Source organism: Solenopsis invicta, chromosome 2 (genome assembly GCF_016802725.1).
Source record: "Solenopsis invicta isolate M01_SB chromosome 2, UNIL_Sinv_3.0, whole genome shotgun sequence".
Lineage (NCBI taxonomy): Eukaryota > Metazoa > Arthropoda > Insecta > Hymenoptera > Formicidae > Solenopsis > Solenopsis invicta.
The window spans coordinates 16295362-16316276 of NC_052665.1; the positions used below are offsets into that span (position 1 = coordinate 16295362).

Consider the following 20915-nt stretch of genomic DNA (forward strand, 5'->3'; position numbering starts at 1 on the left):
TAGCGAATCCCAGCATTACCATCCCTGAGTAATCAGGGAAAACGAGATATCGAAGTGGAATTTAAAATTAAACTATATTTGTTTATTAATGATAATATTTATTCAAAGATTTCTCTCTGAATATTTTCCTCGTATGAAGCACAAATATTCAGCAAAAATGTGCAAATTATCGCCATTTTTGTTCTGCCTGCAATTTAATAACACAAGAACTAAAACAACATGTATAATCCAGAAAGTCCGGGTAGCTTATAAAATATGAATGTAACCGTGAATAAAACTGACGAAACCTCGCCTTGTGTGTGGTCACTCGTCGCTTGTACCAAATCGATATCATTTTCATGCAAAACTTTTTTAGCCACGGAAATTGAAAATCGGTCGTAAGTTCATATTGCATTCTATATATATTTCTCTCAAATATTCGGAAAAGTGTCTCATCAAAATGCAGCGTAGTGCTCTTAATTTCATTTGTTGATATAATTACAAAGCTTCAATCATATTCGAGGGGAGAAAAGTTTGTTATTGTATGTCATCAGTTTATTTAAGTATTATTTAAATTACGTTTTCACTACTAAGTTTTCTTTTTGTAAGGGGAAACAGCAAACTTCTTCTTGACGAACGTTCGTCTCACTGATACATCTTTTTATGAAGATAGAACCGATATAACTTTAGGAAAAGGAAGGGAGAAGAACTCGAAGTTTTAAATTTAAATTGAGATAGAAGTCGTATGGATCGGGATACATAGAAATAACTTGTAAGAAGCCTGTGACGTTGGAAGCGAACGAAAGTTATTATCAGTCGCAAACGCACATCAGTCGTAAAACCACATTCGAGTATCTCCATAAAATATCCGATGAAAATGAGCTAATTGCAAAGAAAAAAAAAGAGAAAATAAATATGAGGGAAAGCAATGAAAATCTGAACATGGAGAACATCGAGCTTATCATTAACGTATCGTTCATCATTCATTTATAAGTTTAAGATATCATCGATTACATGTTACTTGGCAAAAATACCGACTTGTCTTTTGTTAACTTTTCTTGGATGTTATATTTTTCATAATTTTAGCAAATATATTTCACATTTGAAACCTATTAAAAATTAACTTTATTTCGATCATATTTATATATAGTTGATTGTGTAAATAAAAAATTGAAATAGAACGTCAGTTTTACCGCAATACTATTACAAAATGTTTACTCAAATTAAATTTGCAACATTTTTTAATGTATCTTTAAAATAAATTCATTTTATTCCATACGCTTTTTAATGATCTTTAATCACAAAAAAAAGTCACTTACATTTTTAATATTAAATCAGAGAAAGTACCAAGAAGAAATAATGTGAAATAAATGTAATGATCTATCCGCAATAAGCGAATCTAGAGAACACAGAATTTAAAAGAAAAATAAATAAAATTTAGATGTACTATCACTAACTTTTTTTATAAAAATTCAAACTCGCCAGAGTCACACGAGAATGTATGTGAATGCGTATGTTATATTTTGCTATTTAGTTTTACATTATCAAGACAAAGTAATAAAACAAATTGTCGGAATAATTGAATTTCAAATTAAAAGTAAAATTTCCAAAATTTATCCGTTGTATCAATAAAATCACATGAAAATCTCTCCCGTGAATTTCAAGGATAAAAAATTAATTCTCTGAAAATTTCAGGTTTTCCCGCTAGTAAATACTCTGTAATAATTAATAGAAAACAAAATAGGCGGAGTATATCACAGAATATATCGATATTATCGCAATAGCGAATACATTTTTTGATGGCCTCTTTCCGCAACGTGCGATGAGTGCACCTGCAATGGAAGTGCATTTTATCACTAAACTCACTTTTTTTTTATACGTTCTAATGGTTTGCTCGGATCAATGATCTTTACAACCAAACCAACATTGCGAAGCACTCTCTCTCTCTCTCCCTCTCTCTCTCTCTCTCTATGGCATGCGTCGACAATTGATAGTTTTACGTTTGCCAATAAAACCACGTGCAAAATTTGTGGCGTTCTCTTCTTTCGTTGTTGCAAATTCACGTCGATACGTTGCGCAAATATAAACTACAGGATTATCTTTCCATGCAAATGCAACAAGCGCACCTCTGGAACGATAAATAATATAACAAGTGTCTTGGAATTGTTTCGTTATGTTAATAAATTTAAACTACTCGATTAATATTTCGCAGGAAGCTGCATTTCTCATTATCGCTTTGATGTTATCGTAAACGAATGGGCAGAGACAATAATATCAAAATCTAATATCATCGAAATTATTTTGCTCTCAATCTCTATTGAAAATTCACGTACGCCAAAGATAAAATGAACGACAAACATTGCAGCTTAGTGCAATTCAATCAATAATTTAATTTCTCAAACTGTTCCCGAAATAGAGCACTTCAACTCGTTTCCTCGAGATAGATGCATTTTTGCGCAGATTTCTTCCAGCAACATCTCGCATTCTCTTTTCCTGACCCGCGACCGCAGCAAACGACCCCGCAACTCGGGGGTGAGACGTTCCCGAAGCTAAAAACCAGGGAAAAATTATCCCTCGACGTCCAACGTGTAGCCGCGAGGTACACGTCGGGTTGCACCGTTCCCCCTTCGACGCGACGACGAGTGTTTTCCGTCGGAAAATCTTTTTCCGCTCGCGTCCGCGCGTTTTCGGCGCGATGATAAATAAAAGTGCCTGTCCACAGACGTATGGCTTTGAAAACGCGCGCGACATGCGCGCACCGCCGACATTATTAAATTCCTTTCTATATTACGTTTTCTTGGGAAGCGAATGTAATCTTCCGGCAATTCGCCCCTCCCCCTCCCCCTCCTCCCACCCACCTCGGCGAACCGGAAGAAAAGGGTTTTCCTTCCGCGCGCCAGGTAATAAATACACCCCCCCGAACAAATTGCCTCGACCATTTGACATCGCTCGCGTCGCGTCGGCCCGGTGCGACGATCTAATAACAATCACGTACAAGAATGCGCAGCATGCAGATCCATCCCTTTGCTACCCCATGCACCCTCCCTTCTCCTCTGCCCGGCCCTCGTTACTCGTCTGTCGCATCTCTCCCGCCGATGAATGGAAACTTACGTCGCCCGGATATTGGAATTTCTTCGACGAATTATACCCGGAGTTTAATCTCGTCATTTGCAAATTGCTCCCCGAAAGACAAACATTTGGAAATAATTGCTTGGGAATCGAATTCGTGAATTAATAACGTTGCGATGTAATAACAAGAAGTAAAGGTGGCATTAGTACGGCCAGTAAAAGATTACCTACCTTCTCCATCAAATAATAGTCGGTATCAAAACTGTTAGCTAATTGCAATTGCATTTAGAAAAAACGAAATCAGAAAACGAAATTCTTTCTGTTTCCTGTATTCGATCATAGATTCGATCATAATATTGTTTGCGTATATTTCGAAGTTATTTTTTTCCTCAACATTCTTCGCGCGAATATGAACTTTAAAATGAAATATAATGATATACGATATTTTCCTCGTTGTAACAGATGCGATTATCCGAGTTCAACAACAGAGATAATATTCTAACTACACTAACGATCTCGGGATCGATAGTGCATTGGCTTCTGACACGCCCGAAGCACACTGATCCTGATGTGCGTACGGTTGAAACGCGCGCGCGCACACACGCGCGCCCCGTGTGCACACACACGCACGTAATCACGTCGTCAATTGGATCCCCTCGCCAGGGATGGAATCAAGCTCAATATGTACTCATGAATCTGAATCAGTTGTATATAGCCAAGTGTCGTTGCATTGAAATCGCGTGATATTCGGAAAAATTGCTGTTTCATTCACTGTATTATACTTACGAAGTACTTCGCTTCGAGTGCTCGGTACAATCAAGCTCCTATTGAAACTCGGAACTATATCGGCTATATCCGCGCGATTCATAAAAATGTGTTATAAGTACTTGAAATTTTGCGGAGATCAGCGTTCGTGGAAGTAGCACTCGAACTTTTGTGTATCATACGAATGAGAGAATGTTTAATTTACGAAATCATTCGTTCGTAATTATTAGACAATCCAAGCCAGGTACTCTAGTCTACATTCTGGCAAGTAATTGTAATTAATCATCGCATATTCGTACAGATTATTTTTTACGTACTGTCAAGTAATTGGAGTAAATTTTATCAAGATTTTACTAGGATTACTCTTCTCACGAATAACGCGCGATAAAATTTTCGAGGACACTGATGCATATTGAGGTTTATTTCCTTTGAAAGTTTAGTTATTCAGAGCCAAATTCAACTATTTTCGAAATATTCATATGAAAATTCCGATATTATTCACGATATATTTGATTGGATCCCTGTCCATTGTTTGCACACAGACATGCGTTTCCGACAGACGCACACGTGCAAAGTGCCATATTGGCGGTAAACAATTACGTTCAACTGGATGCACTAATTACGTTCGCATTCCGAAGCGCACCGTCATGCGTTTTCAATTGTTCGCGAGCACCAATTATCAAGTCGCTTTTGGTAAAATCGGATTTCATCCCTCGAATTTCGTCACGTGAATGAGAGCCTCTCTCATTTCCGACTTCGCAGCAGTACTTCAAACCGGAAGTCCTTTAACATTCCACGATTAATCTCTGACCTCGTTCCTCGACGTCGAGCTAGAGAGAGGAAAAAAAAGCCCGAAGTAAATTGTTTCTGAGTTATTTCGGAATACGCCCATTCATAGACATTCCGTGAAAGTTTATGAATCTGCAGAAATAGCTCATAAAAGAGTTCGGACAATAAAAGTCAAAGGGGCGATTTAAAAAATGATATCAAATATACACACGCGCGCCTTTCCCCGGCTATCAAGGGTCACTTTCAAAAGTCGGACACGCGTGGAAACGACATGGACGGGGCGGCGGCTTTTTCCGATGAAAAACTGATACTTTTCGGTGGTCCGGGAACACCGTTCGATCTTATTGCCCTCGCCCGTCCCCGGTATAATCTGCCGCGGACGCGGCCCGGTTGCTACGGACTTGATTGATGGCAGCGTTGGTTCATCCGCCGATAGCCTCCTTTCGTCTCTCCCGCAACGAGCGAATATCCTCGATACGTCTCTGGCAGGCACGTACTACAATGGTTGCCTCGGTTTCCCAGGCGCGAGAGCGCGGTGACCATGGCTTCCACGCGGGGGTAGACGCGCGACATAGGATAGGGACACACCGCTTTTACGTACGCGGAACAGAGACGGAGTGGGAATCGCAGTCGTGTCGCGTCGAGAGGGCGAGAGGACGCCGGCCGTGCGCAAATTACTTGAGGTTTCCGGCAACTGGCGCTAATTGAATTCCCCGATGAATCGAACTCTGCATAGGGCGCCCGAGCGGAATATTGGCTCTTTTCAACGACGCTTTCAATGGACACTCGGACCAGCCAGCCGGTCGGTCGACTGGCCCGACTACTGACCGCCCCCGGTGTGGTTCAGCTAGGCCAAAACACTCGACACAGAGAGAATTAGAAAGACAGAGAGATGGTGGTTCATTATATTATGCGCTATCCTTCCGGCAGCTGCGCGAATGCACGCCAGTGGCCGGCTGTGCAAGGAAAATGTAGTTTCACCGTAATGCAGATATTTCATTTTGCTCAAATACCGTCGATAATCAATACAATTTCAATGTATAGACTGATTCGTGTGATGTGAGAATCGCGACAACTCAAAAAATGCGCGTGCTCTACGAAGAAACGTAAATGCTTAGCACGTATGATCTTAGGAAGTAATTTCAAGATCGATTTCTTCTCTTTTCTAAATATAATTGCCAACCGCCACTGCTTTTTTTTTTCTTTATAAATTCGTAAAGATGTCTAGGACATTTCTCAAAATATTAAGAAAATTATAAAAAAAATTTACCGATTGTTTTATATTGCATTTAAAAGTAGAAAAAATTTTGGCGGCGATTTTCTATCTGGATGAAAAATTATTTCAATATATAAGAAGTAGCCATGTGCTCTAACGAAAATATAAATAATAATGAAATAATGAAAAAAATCTCAATTTTTTTATCCAAGTGCTTGAAATATTCAAGATAATTTATGTAAAGTTTTACTTTCCTCATAAAACCACGCACACAACTTTTATTTCAAATATTTTTTTGCGTGAATAGTTTATTTATTTATTTTTCTTTTTTTAGTCATTTACGAATCTCTTTAGATGAATCGCTGTTAACAGTATTTATTAAAAAAAAAAAAAAAAAATCAAGGAGCAGTGGCAAATTCAATTTTCATCGCGAGTCTTAAATGCGACGCGGTGCACGAGAGACCGTCGCCGTTCTCAGAGGAGCAAAGGCGCAAAGGACCTACGAGTTATGTACCGGAGGCGATTAGCCAGGCGACGCGACGTGACGAGAGACGCGGTACGTCACGACGACGACGACGACGACGACGACGACGACGACAACGACGACGACGACGACGACAATGACGTCGCGTACACGCGTCTGCAGCGCGCGCGATAAAGGTTACTGCTCGACGGTAGATAATTACCCTGTCTTTGGCTGGTATCCCGTATGCACTCGTTATCAAGGCGTCGGGATAAGACAGACGGACAGGGGGTTAAGAGAGAGAGAGAGAAAGGGAGACGGGGAATGAGGAGAGGTGAAAATAGAAAGAGAGAGAGAGAGAGAGAGAGAGAGAGAGAGAGAGAGAGAATAGCTGTGTCTGCGACTCTTGCTCTCTTCGTGTCTCTCCTCTTTCCTCGTCGTTTCAGCCCGGCAGCGCAAATTAAATGACCGCGAAGGCGCTTTGAAGTCGGGAGAGCGCCGTGAGAAGCAAGTAATTTATTCTGGAGTCGCGACGCGAACAACGGCGGCCCACGTTCGTTGATTATGGCGCGCCAGACGCGTTAATTCGCGACGGCAAAACGTAGCCGGCGGTTTCGCGGGCGGAGATACAAGCGTGTGCTTTTCTCATTGAGAACGGTTTTCACTTGGCGGTTTTCGCCACGCCAGCCATTTCGCAGGCGCAACGAAAATTCTTGTAACTTAACGTCTTCGCGATATCATGCAACCTTCGTTACCTTCGCTTACCCAACGGGGGAGGGGAGGGGATGCTGCTGCAGCGGAGCAGCGTTCCTGGCTGTCACGCGGTAAAATTTTTTTCAATTCAGCGAAGATTGAACCAATTGCTAAAATAAACGACGGTTGTCCAGCCGCGACAAAAATTAAACTGTGCAAATGTAATAAAATAATATACAAATAACAGAGAGCGTATATATATACATGTGCGCAAGTGATAACACACTTTCAATATATATAAAATAACACATTCGTCAAAAAAAAAAAAAAAATGGGTGCGTGTAGTTTTCGATTTACAACAGTAATACCCAATACTGTTTCGGAGAAGGATTGTTACTGGAATTGGTTGCCGCGAGCTCACCCCCTCCCCCCTCTCCCTCCTCCAACGATATCTCTCCTCCCAATTTTGTTCCAATACGCGGTTGCACCTGCAAAATCCTTCAGCGAAATGCAGGGAACTTGTCTCGACGAGATACAAGCTAGGTCGTCGTCGGGCGGTGGCGCAGCAGCGCGAGGCAGTTTTTCTAATAAAGCCTGAAATGAAGGTGGTAACTTCACACTTGCTTGCGCATGTTTACGTGCGCGCGAGGAGCGGGGCGCCAGGTCCCTTTTAAAAAACGCGTCCGGGATACGCGCGCGGAGAGGAAATGAAGTGAGGTCGCGTCGCGGATTAACTTCCGACCGCGCTGAATAAATAGCCGTTTGTCTAGCCCCAAGTACGACCAACGGCCGCGCGCTCCGCGCCCGGAATCCTCGCGCGTTCGTGTCACCAGAACGGGGTTAGCGCGTAAAATCTCCCGTCCTCGGCCGTCCTGGCCCCGCCGGCTGAAAAAGGCGAGACTGTTAATGTCCCGAAATTGGAGCAACCATGACAAAAGTTCCACCGCGCCTGGCGGTAATCATGATACACGGCGCGCCGTCCCTCCCGGTTCTTTTTCCTATCTGGCTTTTATATCATGCGATCCCTCGCAAATCCGCGTCGTTCGTCTCGCTGCCGTTTCGCGGAACCGCTCCGAACGCGAACGTCTAGCGGCGCGCATCGATCAGGACACTGCGCGCGAAGAACGTTGCGTTACGGCACGGGGATTGCATTACACCGCCGTCGCGCTTCTGATGGAACGGTGGAATTGTTTGCCTCGAAATTCCGACGGTTACAAATAGAGGGAAGGAAGGGGTTGTAAAATACCATTTTGTTTTTTGATGATAATTCAGTAAATATTAATGTGACGCAATTCTAACTAACGCTGGTATTATTAGCCGTTCTATCAATCACCCTAGGTAGAAGTTCATCGAGTATATAGAACGAACGTAGTTTACTGAAGAGGAAAGATAAAGATGTGTTTGTGAAGTAGTAGAGGTGAATCATGGTGTATACTAACAACTAATGTTACGAGCGGCATTTTTATTTATAAAAAAAATGTAAATTAATGATCTTTCGTAGAGTTTACACACAAGTGCCACGAAACAAGGTTTTACGAATATTTCATAAAATATATTTTATTAGAAAGATTTTTTTTTTAATAAAATATATTTTTTAGCTTAATAATATTTTTTAATAAAACTTGAAACTATTTTAAAATAATTTCTTTGCCTCTAACAAACATCGTCTACAATGAGGTTGTAAAGTCGCAAAAAAAATGCACATGGCGGACAACTGTATTCCACAACCACAGCCCATATATAATATGACTTTATTTGCCGAATTCATAAACACGTTACGACGCACATTAAATTCAAACAAACAATACGTAATTAAATCAGGACTTTCGAGGTTTAAATAATAAAGAATGGAAAATAAGGCTAATGAGAATCAGCGCGAGGTGCACGACCCATTATTAATATTATTATAAATATTTATTCACCTTATTCGATTCGCATTTGTCATTTAAGATGAATGAATATTTATAATAATATTAATATATAATTATGATTGCGCACCTATACCCGCGCTGATTCTTATTAGCCTTATTTTCTATTTTTTTTTACATTAAATTCAATAATATTATTTAAAATTCACATTCAGGTCCTTCAAGTTAGACTAAAGTTAAAAAATCAATATGTAATATATTTCTCCAAATTACGTAAATTGTAAACACCCGTAAAAATATCCGCTATTTATAAAACGGAAATTCAGGTTTTATAAAAACACAAACGCTAATGACCAGTAACCATCTTACCATATCGAAATAAACTGTAACAAAATGATTTTAACGGTTGCTTTTAGAATTCAACGCAAATTACACGAGATATTGTGATACTCCACCATCCCAAATATATTTCACGACCGCCGTTCCTTCCTCTATATAGTGTAATGATGATGGAGTTAAATTCATCATTCTTCATCCCAGAATACAGGGACAGAATTAGAATGAACTAGAACTTTGTTTTGCAAAGATGTTACATAAGCAGCCAGTGCTCGTGCAAAGATAAAATTTAGCACGATAAATACATAGAGAAAGCGAACTCGTGTCGATAGAAACGCGTTTCAACCGTCGGGACGGACGTAACGAGGGTGAGACGCCGAGATCTGTATCCGTGTCGCGAGATAAATCGTCGAGTTTTGGCGCTAAACGTGCAATTTTTGTAAGGTAGAGTGCTGTCACGAACTACATTCTGTCTGCGAGTCAGGAGAATCAGGGATGCACGACGCGGCAGTAAGTTTACCGAGAGAGAGAGAGAGAGAGAGAAAAGGAGCGGGAGATACGGATCTCTTAAATAACGCCATGTATCTCGCATTCATCCTGCATCAGCTTGCGCAAGTCCCGGCCATTTTTAAGCGGCGACCTCCTCGCCGAGACGAGAGGATATCCGCCGCGCCGGTGGAGTCCGCCTCATTTTTGTTTAAAAGTAATGCGGCGATTTCCCCGCCGGCTTACCTCGGTTTTTCTTTTAACAAAGAGAAACGTCAAGGAAAACTAATAGCGGGGGGATAACGAGCCGAGGATTACCGAGGCTTAATGCCGGGGAAAACGGTACGTCGGATACATATACCCACCCAAATATGATGGATTACTTCCAGAATTGTATAGCGCGCATTCACGGCGCATATCGCGTGCGCTTTATGCGATTCTTCGATAACTGTTCGCGATAAGCGACAGTTAACACGGCGGATAAGGTGTTTAGCTCTTAATTGAGACAACACGATTATTGATTATCCGAGTTTATAAGTCTCTATCGCGGAGATCGTTTTTGCGTTTTTACTCTAGATTTTCGTTATACGTAACAGCAGATTTTATTATTCAATGTTCAAGAGTAAACGATTGGTAGTGAATTAAGGCTGTAAAATGAGAAAACTCTTTTTCCCTTTGGTATTATCGGATTTCACCCGAATACATTAGGCTCAAGATGTAACCGTTAACATGCCTGGGATTGGAGAAATTTGAAATTATAAATTTTATTTTTATAAAAAGATAATTGATGTCACATTTATCGCGGAACGTGAAATATGATTTTAAACTGTTCTGTATATCAATAAACTATCAATGTACTGTGAAACGATGCACGTACGATAAGCGAAGAAAGTCTGCATTAAATCAGCGACTAATGATCGAAACTTTTCGCGGCTACGAAAACAGTAATACGAGCATCTCAGAGAGGCAGCTTTAATGAGAAACGTATACGCAATGTGCGCACGTATTTCGTATTAACAAACATGGAAGCCCTCCAAGAGTTTCGCACCAATCAAAGGACTTGCGTTCCCTCGTTAGCGGAATTTCCAGTGCGCGCATCGAGATACACCCGTCTCCCAGTCTAGTCGTTCGCTAACTGGCAGACCATGCGCGTACTCGAACTACTGACAATTTGCGGCTGCTTAGGGATAAGAGGGGTCAATGCTCCGAAGACCTCTCGCAAATTTCACCACACGTGAGACGTTTATCATTCTGTAATGTGACACAGTGATAGAATCCAACAATTTTAATCTTGAACTTTTGTAAATTTCAAGACAATTTTTTCTATCTGTTCTGGGACACACGATTCATGAATCAAATACTTAAATTATCTCATTCTGTAACATTCAATATTTAAGAAAATTGGATATCTTAAATAACATATTTAAAAAAAAACAAGTTTAATTTAAGTATAAAAGTCTCGATTATATAAAATCATTGTCTAAGATCTTGAGATAATAATTTTCTTCAACATTCATAGAAAACCGCGTTGCTATTGATATCAAGCTCACTTTTTCAGATATAATGATATTTTCTCTCCTACAGTTTTCACAAATATGTATTCGCAAACTTTATAATTTTAGATAATAAATTTTTTTACAAGCGGACGATCTTGTTAGGTTGCATCGTAAGAAATTCGATAAAAGCGTGAAAAAAGAATCGTAACAAACGTAATTGTAAAATCGTGAATATAATTATCGTAGCGCGTTGCACGAGCGAGCGGACAAAGAGATGGAAAACGGATACAGAGGAGTAGGAGGGAGGGAAAAGTGAGAATGAACGGCAACGTGATAGAGGCGGAGGATCGAGCGTGCGATCGAGCGGAGGCGAATGCCGCGTATTATTGAACGCGGGACGCACTCTCTATCCGGTAATACGCTCCGTCGCATCCGGCGTTATCGGAAACTAGTTGCTCTGCTTCGTCGGAGCCGTATTTAACGCGGCTGGACCGCGAACGATTCGCGACGCGGTTGGAAACGGCGGCACGACGAGTAATGACCAGAGGGGTCGAGAGGGAGGGTTTCTTCGCGAACGCGCTAACGAGTAAAGCCACGTAACTAGCGAGCGCATTGTCGCGTTTGAATGCACAAGGCGCGGTTGAATGCACTTGTCGTCGTCGTCGTCGTCGCCGTCATCGACGTCGTCGACGAACCGATCCTCTCTCGATGGCGAATAACGGAATTGCTGACGTGCTTTTTCAATGCGCTTTCAATGCGTCCCTTTGATCCGCCGCACCTGGTTCTTTCAATTTTGCCCGAAGGATTTGTTCGAATGTGTAACCGCAAACCAAGACAATGGAACGATGTTACGCGTTGTCACTTTTCTCTCATCCCTTTAAATCTATATATACAGTTAATCCCGAATTGTCCCGCCTCTACGAAATTCTATTGCAATCTATTGCAGCGTAAATTCTATAACCGGCTTAAAATAGATCGCATGTAAATCCCGTGTTCATCGCCAACAATATATCGCTGCATTAACCTTTTTTGTCTTGATGAATCGGAAAAATGGAGTTACAGGGAATTAATTCCCATTTATCATCTAACGGATCGTTCGGAAACGACAGTTCTCGTCGGAATCAACGTCGGGCCGATCGGATCGGATCAAAAAGGAGAAAAAAAAGGAATAACACGTCCGAAAATGATCGAACTCGATCGAATGCGCCGAGCAGTCTCGTCCGTGGAGTGCATCGAACAGACGCGCTGAATGATTAATGCACTCGGGCAAATACTTTCAGCGCATGAGGTTTGCCGTGCAGCAGTTACGCCACCGCCGCTGTCTGCCGCTGCCGCCGCCCGCCGTTGCACGCGATGCACTCAGGCGCGCCATTAGGACACGATTGATCACGTGTATTTGTAACTGCTCAAACGTTACCCGCCGAGTGATCAATCGTGCAACCAACCCTTCGACAGGACCGACCGACCGACCGGTCGAATTCCGAAGTACCCTACTACTCGCGACTCTCGCCCCAGCAGTCAATGATCTTCTTGAGCGGCGATGCGGAAACTGCGGAACACCCTGAGAAGAGGGTCGTGCGAGAGAATTTCCAGCCGAGCTCTGAAGAGCCTTATCTCCTCTTTCTGGAGCGGGAGAAGGGAAGAGAGGATAATAAATTTCCCGATATCTACACAAAAATCAATGGAAAGGAGCGCCACGATCGTTAATAATAAATAAGCAATTTCGCCAATGTTCAAAGAAGATGCGATCTGTAGAAAGATTTTTTTTTTTATTTCATACGAGCTTGATATTTACAAGAAAATGTACACACCGTACAAAACAGTTTGATTGTCTAAAATATTTCCGGCATTTTTTATTGAATTTTCGAGTAAAAAACCTTGATAAATAAGATGTCAATCGCAAAGATGTAATTAAAGATGAAATATAAATAATAAAAATTACATTTTCTCTCTATGTCTTTTATATCTATTTTTCTCTCTTTGCTTCGATTAAATTATTTTAATAATTCATCAGGATTGCTTTTAGTAAACAGGCGGCTGCTGCACGGCTTTCGAAATAATTAGAATATTATTGCTTCCCGATAACCACCGGCACGATTCTCTCTCGGGATTTTTTGGGATGCGTACCAACACGCGCGCTCGAAATTTTTAAGGCCTCGTCGTGGACGACGCATTATCGATCGAACGTTTCCTCGCGGGGAAAGAAAGCTTTTTAACACAATGGAGAGTATTTCGGCACACACAACGAGACTCCGTATATGTCTCGCTGGGAACATAATTCTCGGAGAACGACATATCTCGCTTCGGCACGCTCGACCGTTGCCTCCGTGCAAGCGCGCTTAATATAAATTATCGGGTCGATTCATCGCGAGCTCGAAAGGAGCCCGCCGCTGACGAACTTGCCGACTCGCAAAAGTGACAGGGAAACGTAAACGGCGGCGCGAGATTAATAAGGAAAAGCCTTACCTTAAAAATGCAAACGTGATATGTGCGAATAATAAATATCGGGCCGCTGTAACCGAGAGTAAAACACGAGGGACGGGAAGAAAGTAGGTGGCAACAGATTTACGACGAGCAGCTTTAAGTGAAGAGGAAAGAGGTAGGAGGGAAAAAATATATGGAGAGAGGGAAATGTGAAAGCGTGAAAAGGGGTGCATGGAGAAAGGAGAGTGAAGAGGGAAAAAAAGGGAGGAGAAAAGGTTACAAGAAAGGGAATATGAGACGGAGAGACAGAGACGGTAATGAGTAAATGAGTGAAGAAATGAATGAACAAATACTGAGTGAATTATACCCCTGAGAGAAAGAATAAACGAGGATCATTTGTATCATACGATGAAACGTTTCTTGAGAAAACTGCGCCAACACCTGCAAGAGCACCTACAACGGACTGCTACACTAAATAGAAATGATTACTGGATCAACAAACAGAACAGTTTTTAATTAAAAAAAAAGAGAGAGAGAAAAACCAGCGGGGAAATGATAGGGAAAAAGCGCGCAACACGTAATAAAATAAAATTTAATACGTAGAAATTGAGTAAACAAGTTGAAAATGATTGCAAAACACAGAAACGTCAAACTTTCACGAAGCTGGCGAAATAAACGCGCGGTGCTTTGCTGTTTCATCAGCGCAAATCAGTGTTAGTCGCTAAACACACACGCAATCCCAAAATTACAGCATGCCCATATAAAAAAGGATTCTTTGGGCTAATCTAAAACGAAAATTCTAATACGAAAATATCGAAGCTATAACAGCGCGCGCGCGTGTGTGTGTGTGTGTGTGTAACTCGGAGAAAGAGAGGAACGATGTTAGAAGAAGATGAAGACACGTTAGAGGGAAAAGCTTCGGCCGCTTTCTCCAAGAGAAACCATTTCTCGACTTCGCCAAGATACGGAGATGAGGGGAGCTGAGTTGGGAGGGCGGCGCGGAAGGGGAAAAAGACGAAGGCAGATGGAAACGAAAGAAACAGGGAGAGGGAGAGAGAGAGCGAGAGAGAGTGAATGAAAGAAGGGGGCAGACGGAGGCAGAGAGGAGAAGCAGCTCGCTCTAGAAGCTTCCTGTTCCCCGCCGGAAGGAGGAAACGCCTTTCCTCCATTCTTGCACACCCCCGTGCGCCACCTAACCATCCTCTCATACCACCTCGTATCACTAAAGGCACACGGTACTTCGGTCTCGTTCACGACAACGAGATATTTAAACAGTCCCTTGGCTCGAGTGCAATTCCAGCAATGTGATTTAATATAATGTATTTTGCGCATAACACATAACTTTTCCTCGCACAAACTTATATATAGATGTAATACAAACTTTTGGATGAACGTTTTCCTGTGTGTATGTGTTTTACGTTAAAATAAATTCTATTACGGTCGAAAAGAACGAGAGCGCCCGGCTGTGTGTAAGACTGACTACGTACATATATGAGGTCGTCATAAAAAGTACTTATTCATAAAAATAACTCTCTCGCTCGGACATGTTTCTAGAAATATTGCGACATTCTACCGAGCTTCGCGCAAACCTCATTCTACTTTCGGTGGTCACATTTCGCCTTCAGAATTCAAACGTGCGCGAGCAGTAAAGCGACGGGAGGATGCTATAACTCCTCGCGTTCTCGTCGACGAGACTTTTGAAACGGCCTAAGAGGAATCAAATAAAATTCTCCTCAGCGCCGACGAGGAAACGAGCGCCGTCGTCTGGAGAGCGCGCGGTTATGGAGCGTCGTGCACGTGCCTCGTCGAGGAGAACGCGAAACGGAACGTCGCCATCCTCGTAACACGATCTGCACGATCGCGACACCACGAGACGTGCGACTGAATAAATGCGGCTGAGGAAAATGCGTTGGTGTCAGACAAACTTACCCGTGCAAGTGGCCAAAAGACAAATCGCCAGCAGAACCGCTCGCTTCCTGGGCAACCTGCAAGCAGAAGAGGAGAGTGGTGATTATTGATTGAGACCCCCCTAGGCCAATCGAAAGACGAATCGAGAGAAGGGTAACGCTCGACTTCGACTCGGCGGCTATCAGACTTGCGATTAGACGGATTAATCTCGCGTCATGCTCCGCGCGCGCGCTGGAACGCTTAATTAATTGCGCATTTGTGGCTTTCACGCGGCTCTCACGCTCAAAATACCTGTTCGCGGCTGTTATAGAGTCGAGCGTTAATTCCCTAAAACCATCAATTTTCGACTTACTCTCACTTCAGCGATGGCTTACGTTTTTAATTTAAATTACGGAAAGATGAAAAGAAAAACATTATTGTGTTTCAATTTTTACTGCATCAATAAAAAAATATATTATATGAAAAAAAAAATAGATTTTTATATTATTTGCTCGTAGCCATGTAAATTTGATGGGCAAATAATTCAATTTTAGCAATTATTTGGAAAAGCTCCAATTAATGTTAAATCAATATCCAATTCATGATTGCTCGCAATAGAATAGAAAATATAACAATAACGTGTTTCAATTTGCTATACGCAAACTATACGCATATCTGTATTAATGGTTTCAGGAGTGATACGATAAGCGAATCAACCAACGGATAGATGAATAGATAACCGCATTAAGCGGATTATATTCCGTTGGAATATCTCGAGCTGCGCGATCCAATAACAGGTATCGTTTGCAACTGCAAGTTAAAAATAAAATCCCAACAATCCCGACTGACATTACAGAGAGACGAGATACGCCATCGTGTCAGCGTTAAATTTCGTTCCGTAAGTGACGTATTTTTTAAAAACGTGGCATTTACAATTTTTCGTTGGGTTATAAATACCGCCTGCGTGCTTGTTTCTAACTGACAAAACTCGGTTATCCACCGGCGGAATTGCCGTGCTCAAATAAAGTTATTCAACGACACGGACACGATTGTAAATTTGGTTGGAAACTTTAATCAAATTGGGTCAAAACGACGATGGAATAATCTCAGGGTCGAAATTGCTGCCAAAATGATCGCAAATTCGGTAGTATTGTCATGATAAGCACATATGCGTTGCGGTAACTCTATGCTTTGTCGACTTTCATATTCACTCCTGCAATTAAACCCGCTGTATCTGCTCGAAAGGCTACAATGGATGAAGCAATAACGAATATTGTACAAAAGCGTATCCAAATAAAGTGCGAGGAGATTTTCTTGAAATCAAGTCCCGGGGAATTACGGTTCAAGTTTCATATTAAAACCATTCGCCTAGTATTTGATTATTAAACTACTCTATTCTCTCTCTTCTTGCAAAATGTGGATCTACAACAAAGCGATGAATATTCAACGGCATAGCGTAACAATAAAGTAATGAATATTTAGCAAGAAATAAGTACAGACTGAAAGTTGCCGCCTGAGTTCTCAAAACATCGAGTAGGACTGTACTGATGTACGAGATGTTTTTGAGACAAATAAAAAGAGCGAGAGAGAGGCGAATTACGATATCAAAATCTTTTTGACGATAAAGTCTTTTAACTGGGAAAATATTTTGCATTTCGAAATGCAGTTCTTTATATTTATATCGTAATAATCCGGCCGCCCGAGCTGCGCACGTTATTTCATTCGCCTAGCGCCAACGTTTGCGTTGGAGAATCGGTGCGGCGGCGTTCGAGCGGCAGACCAAGTAACATTTACCATTACCTGACGGGCTGACCATTGGTATGTATATGTCTGTTACATACTGCCATGTCGGTTACATAGGACCGCCGATCCGATACGGACCGTCCCATGACATGAACGGTAAACAGTCTTGGGTTAATTGGGGATATCGACTTCGCCGTCGAACGAGGGCGGAAAAATGAGCAACAAGTTCTCGCGGCTCCCATCCACCTCGTCCTCGGGAAAAATTTCAACATAACCGAGGGGGAAAAGTTGGCGCGGAGTGTCCATTTTGCAAAGTACCATTCTGCACGGCAAAAAATTAAAGCTGTTTTTAAAAGAGGAGAGCGAGAGCTTGTTCTTGCACGGGCAAGTTGTTACGATGTAATTTTACAGAAATCTACTAGAAGCGCGGCGTTACTTGGAGGAGGCAAAAATGAGAGACACAGCGCGCCCGGCCCGCGTGCAGCCCATTTTAACCGCAGGTGTCGTTAGCAAGAAGGTAGGAGTACATGAAAATGTATAATCTCGTTTAAAATGACGCGCTGCAACGTGCACACACTGTTTGTAATTAAAATTGGACTCTCCCGCATTCTTAAATATTCTATTTTCGCAACGACGTTTCTGAGAAAACTAAACACAGCATAAGTAAGCAATCGACGAAGGATGTGGGTGCTTGGCAAGAAAAATTATATAATTAAAATCCGTGATAACTCGTCTTTTTCCTACATAAAATGGGTTTTTGTACGAATATGCACATTCCATGTTACACAAATAAAAATGGTTTTACACGGAACACAGGGTAATAAATCATGGTTACTGACCATCGCGCAGTTATACCACTGACCACTTGGTTTCACAAATCTCCGTTCGGAACAATCGCTGTGCAAATTAAGTTGATTTTTCCTCCTATAACGTATTCCCCCTTTTTTTCATCCTTGAACAAAGCGCATGATGGATTATCTCTTGCGGCGGGTTCTCAGGAAAGCGATCTATTTCCCCCGTTATTTAATATCAAACGCAAGTGCAACAATTATTCAGTTTCTCCAACGATAGAATTGAACTCGCGAGACGCTTTGTCGTAAATTAGGTTGTGACATCGTCGGAGAAGGGACAATGATCACAATCAATCTAGCATGCATAGAACCATGATGGCACGGTAGCCAGCGCATTGAAATATATGTGTCACATCGCCATATGCGCCTCGTATCACCTACGGACACTTGTCCCTCCAATTACGATAATAGCGGGTTTGAGTATTGCCCGCGCTAATCATCGCGGGAATTAATTTGAACGTTCGCACGGCTATCTTAGCGTCACTTTGATAGCGGCGCATTAAGTTAGATAGGTATCCCATTAAAGCGGTCGTTTGCGTTTTACGGCGTCACGTGTGTGTGTGTATGCAGGAGACGTGCGCCACGTGAGGATGCACGCGTATATTCGTCTTAATCGTCGTCGCGACGAACGGCGCGACTTCCGCCCGTGTTTTTCACATTAATTGTTTTAATCATTTCCTTTTAATCATTTCGTTGGCCACCGCCGCCGCCAAACGCCATTATCCGCCACGCGGAGTTAGCAGAGATAACATTTGCGCGAGAGATAACAGTGTGGCATTCAGAGTGACGTTTCCATTATCTGCCACATGCACCCTGCGGTGCCGTGTCGGCACTCCAGGACCGACTCGAAATATGAATGACGACGTTTCTCGTCACCGTTCTCGAAACAAGACGCAAGATGGATCACGCGACGTCGTAAAAATCATGTAAGTCAAAAATCACCAAGGAAATAAAAAAAAAAGAAAAACTGCGAAAACTAATCTGGATAAAATTTTCATGTTTTACGATTAGCTGTATTTTAAGAGAAATTCGGCATTCGTGCGTAACGGTTGTAAGTCTGACAGAGTTTGATTCCCGTGGAAAAGGTAAAATACGCAAAAGAAAATATGTTCAGTTTTTAAATATTAAAATATTTTACTTCCGTTTCCGTTTTTTAAATAAAACGTTTCAGTTTTAAACGGTGTTTGGATTTAAAACACTAAAACGTTTAAAACACTAAACCGTTAAAAACTTCAACTTTAAACGTTTTAAATCCAAACACCGTTTGAAACTAAAATGTTTTTAAGTACTTGCAAAACGGACGCAGAAATGGAACATTTTAATGTCTTAAGATTAAACTTTTTTTTTAAATATAAATAATTCCATTATTTTAATTTTCCTTGGATTCTTAGAGAATTTTCTATTTATTGTAACATTTCATTAAAAGTAAAACTTTAATCTTCTATAATAAATAAAAAAAAAGCATTTAAGATTACATTTATTTCCAATAATTGGAATATTATTACTAATTGAATTATTTCTAATTCTAATTCTATTATCTAAACGCGTAATTCAGTGGAAACAGGATGCACCAACGTTAGCACGTGCGAATGTTTAATCACATCATAAAATAACGATAAATAAGCAGTGTGACGGATCACAGATAGTTCATCAGTGTATAAATAGCGATAACGTCTCTCTAATTGTTATGCCCGATCGTTATTAAGTCAAGTATCTATATCGCAAATTCTGGAATAATAACTTAAATTTAATCACGGCTTAACGACGAATCGATAGTGTTTTATGCGCGTAGATACTGCAGTAACGGGGAATTCTCACGAATCTAACGACATTAGTTACATTGTGATGTCATCGAACCATCGTAACAGCGAAATAAAGTAGAAAGATAACCTTTTAACCCAAAATAACATTTTTTGATGACTCTTTATCTTTTTGATGGCCTGTCAAATCGGATATTTTGAGGATGTTTTTGACGTAGATTTAATCCTGAAAACGAGGCCACAAGATCCACCTTTTATTTCACGCTGTAATCGCGCGATCTATCATTTTAACGATCACGACTTGTAATACTCGTATTTTTTTATTACGTTGATAGGAATTATCGCTGCGAGTGTTCGTCGTCTCTCATCTTCACGCAATTAATCTTTTAATGTTAAATCATACAATAAGATCTTATCATTGCACGAGTAGGCGCGCAAACTCATATGGATGCACGCGACAACGCACGTTGCACTTTGGCGAACCGCGTGTGCAGTTTCGCGGTCCTAGCTGCAAGTGGTCACGTGTTAATCGGTTGACGCGGGACATCACCGTTACATCAGCACTATATCGCACGCGAGACAGTGTCGCATGCGTTCGTGCCGTTACAGTGAGCGGTTGCTATCTCAGGGCATTGTCGCGGAATGAGCATGTCTAGCTCTAAAATATATGTAGGGCAACCCCTCGCCTGTATCATCATCTAGAGTAAATTTCATATAACTTGAAAGTCTTGTGTGTGTGTGTGTGTGTGTAAGTAAGACTGGAAAAAGTAGAAAAGATGCGTTACCATAAAATGCATCATCGCTGTCAGAAGAAAGTTTCCGCCTCGAGGTTGCGCGAGACATTCCATATCGTAAACTCACTTTTTAACAGTCATCACAAGTGTCTAACGACAATTTAATCCGACGTCAATCTTTTTGAAAAAGTTCGTAATGATAAAGTTTAGAGCGAGAAGCCGCGACGAGTGAGAGGCGAAGCGGGGTGTAACAAAGTTGGCGAGCCAGCTGGATTGACGTTGTGGCATACTGTCCCATGTATGCGGAATGCGTTCATATACATTCTCGAGTTAACCGAGCCCGAATTAATCGCATC

General features: G+C 41.5%; 1 protein-coding gene across 4 annotated transcripts in view; it reads right to left on the bottom strand.

The window, feature by feature from the left end:
- LOC105197501 (cadherin-87A) overlaps positions 1-20915 on the bottom strand; it is a 216313-nt gene that overhangs the window by 94500 nt on the left and 100898 nt on the right. For all 4 annotated transcript variants that reach the window (XM_011163907.3, XM_039445780.1, XM_039445781.1 and 1 more), the window contains exon 4: positions 15514-15569. In XM_011163907.3, the coding sequence (XP_011162209.1) occupies positions 15514-15569 (56 nt within the window). The remainder of the gene's footprint in view (positions 1-15513; positions 15570-20915) is intronic.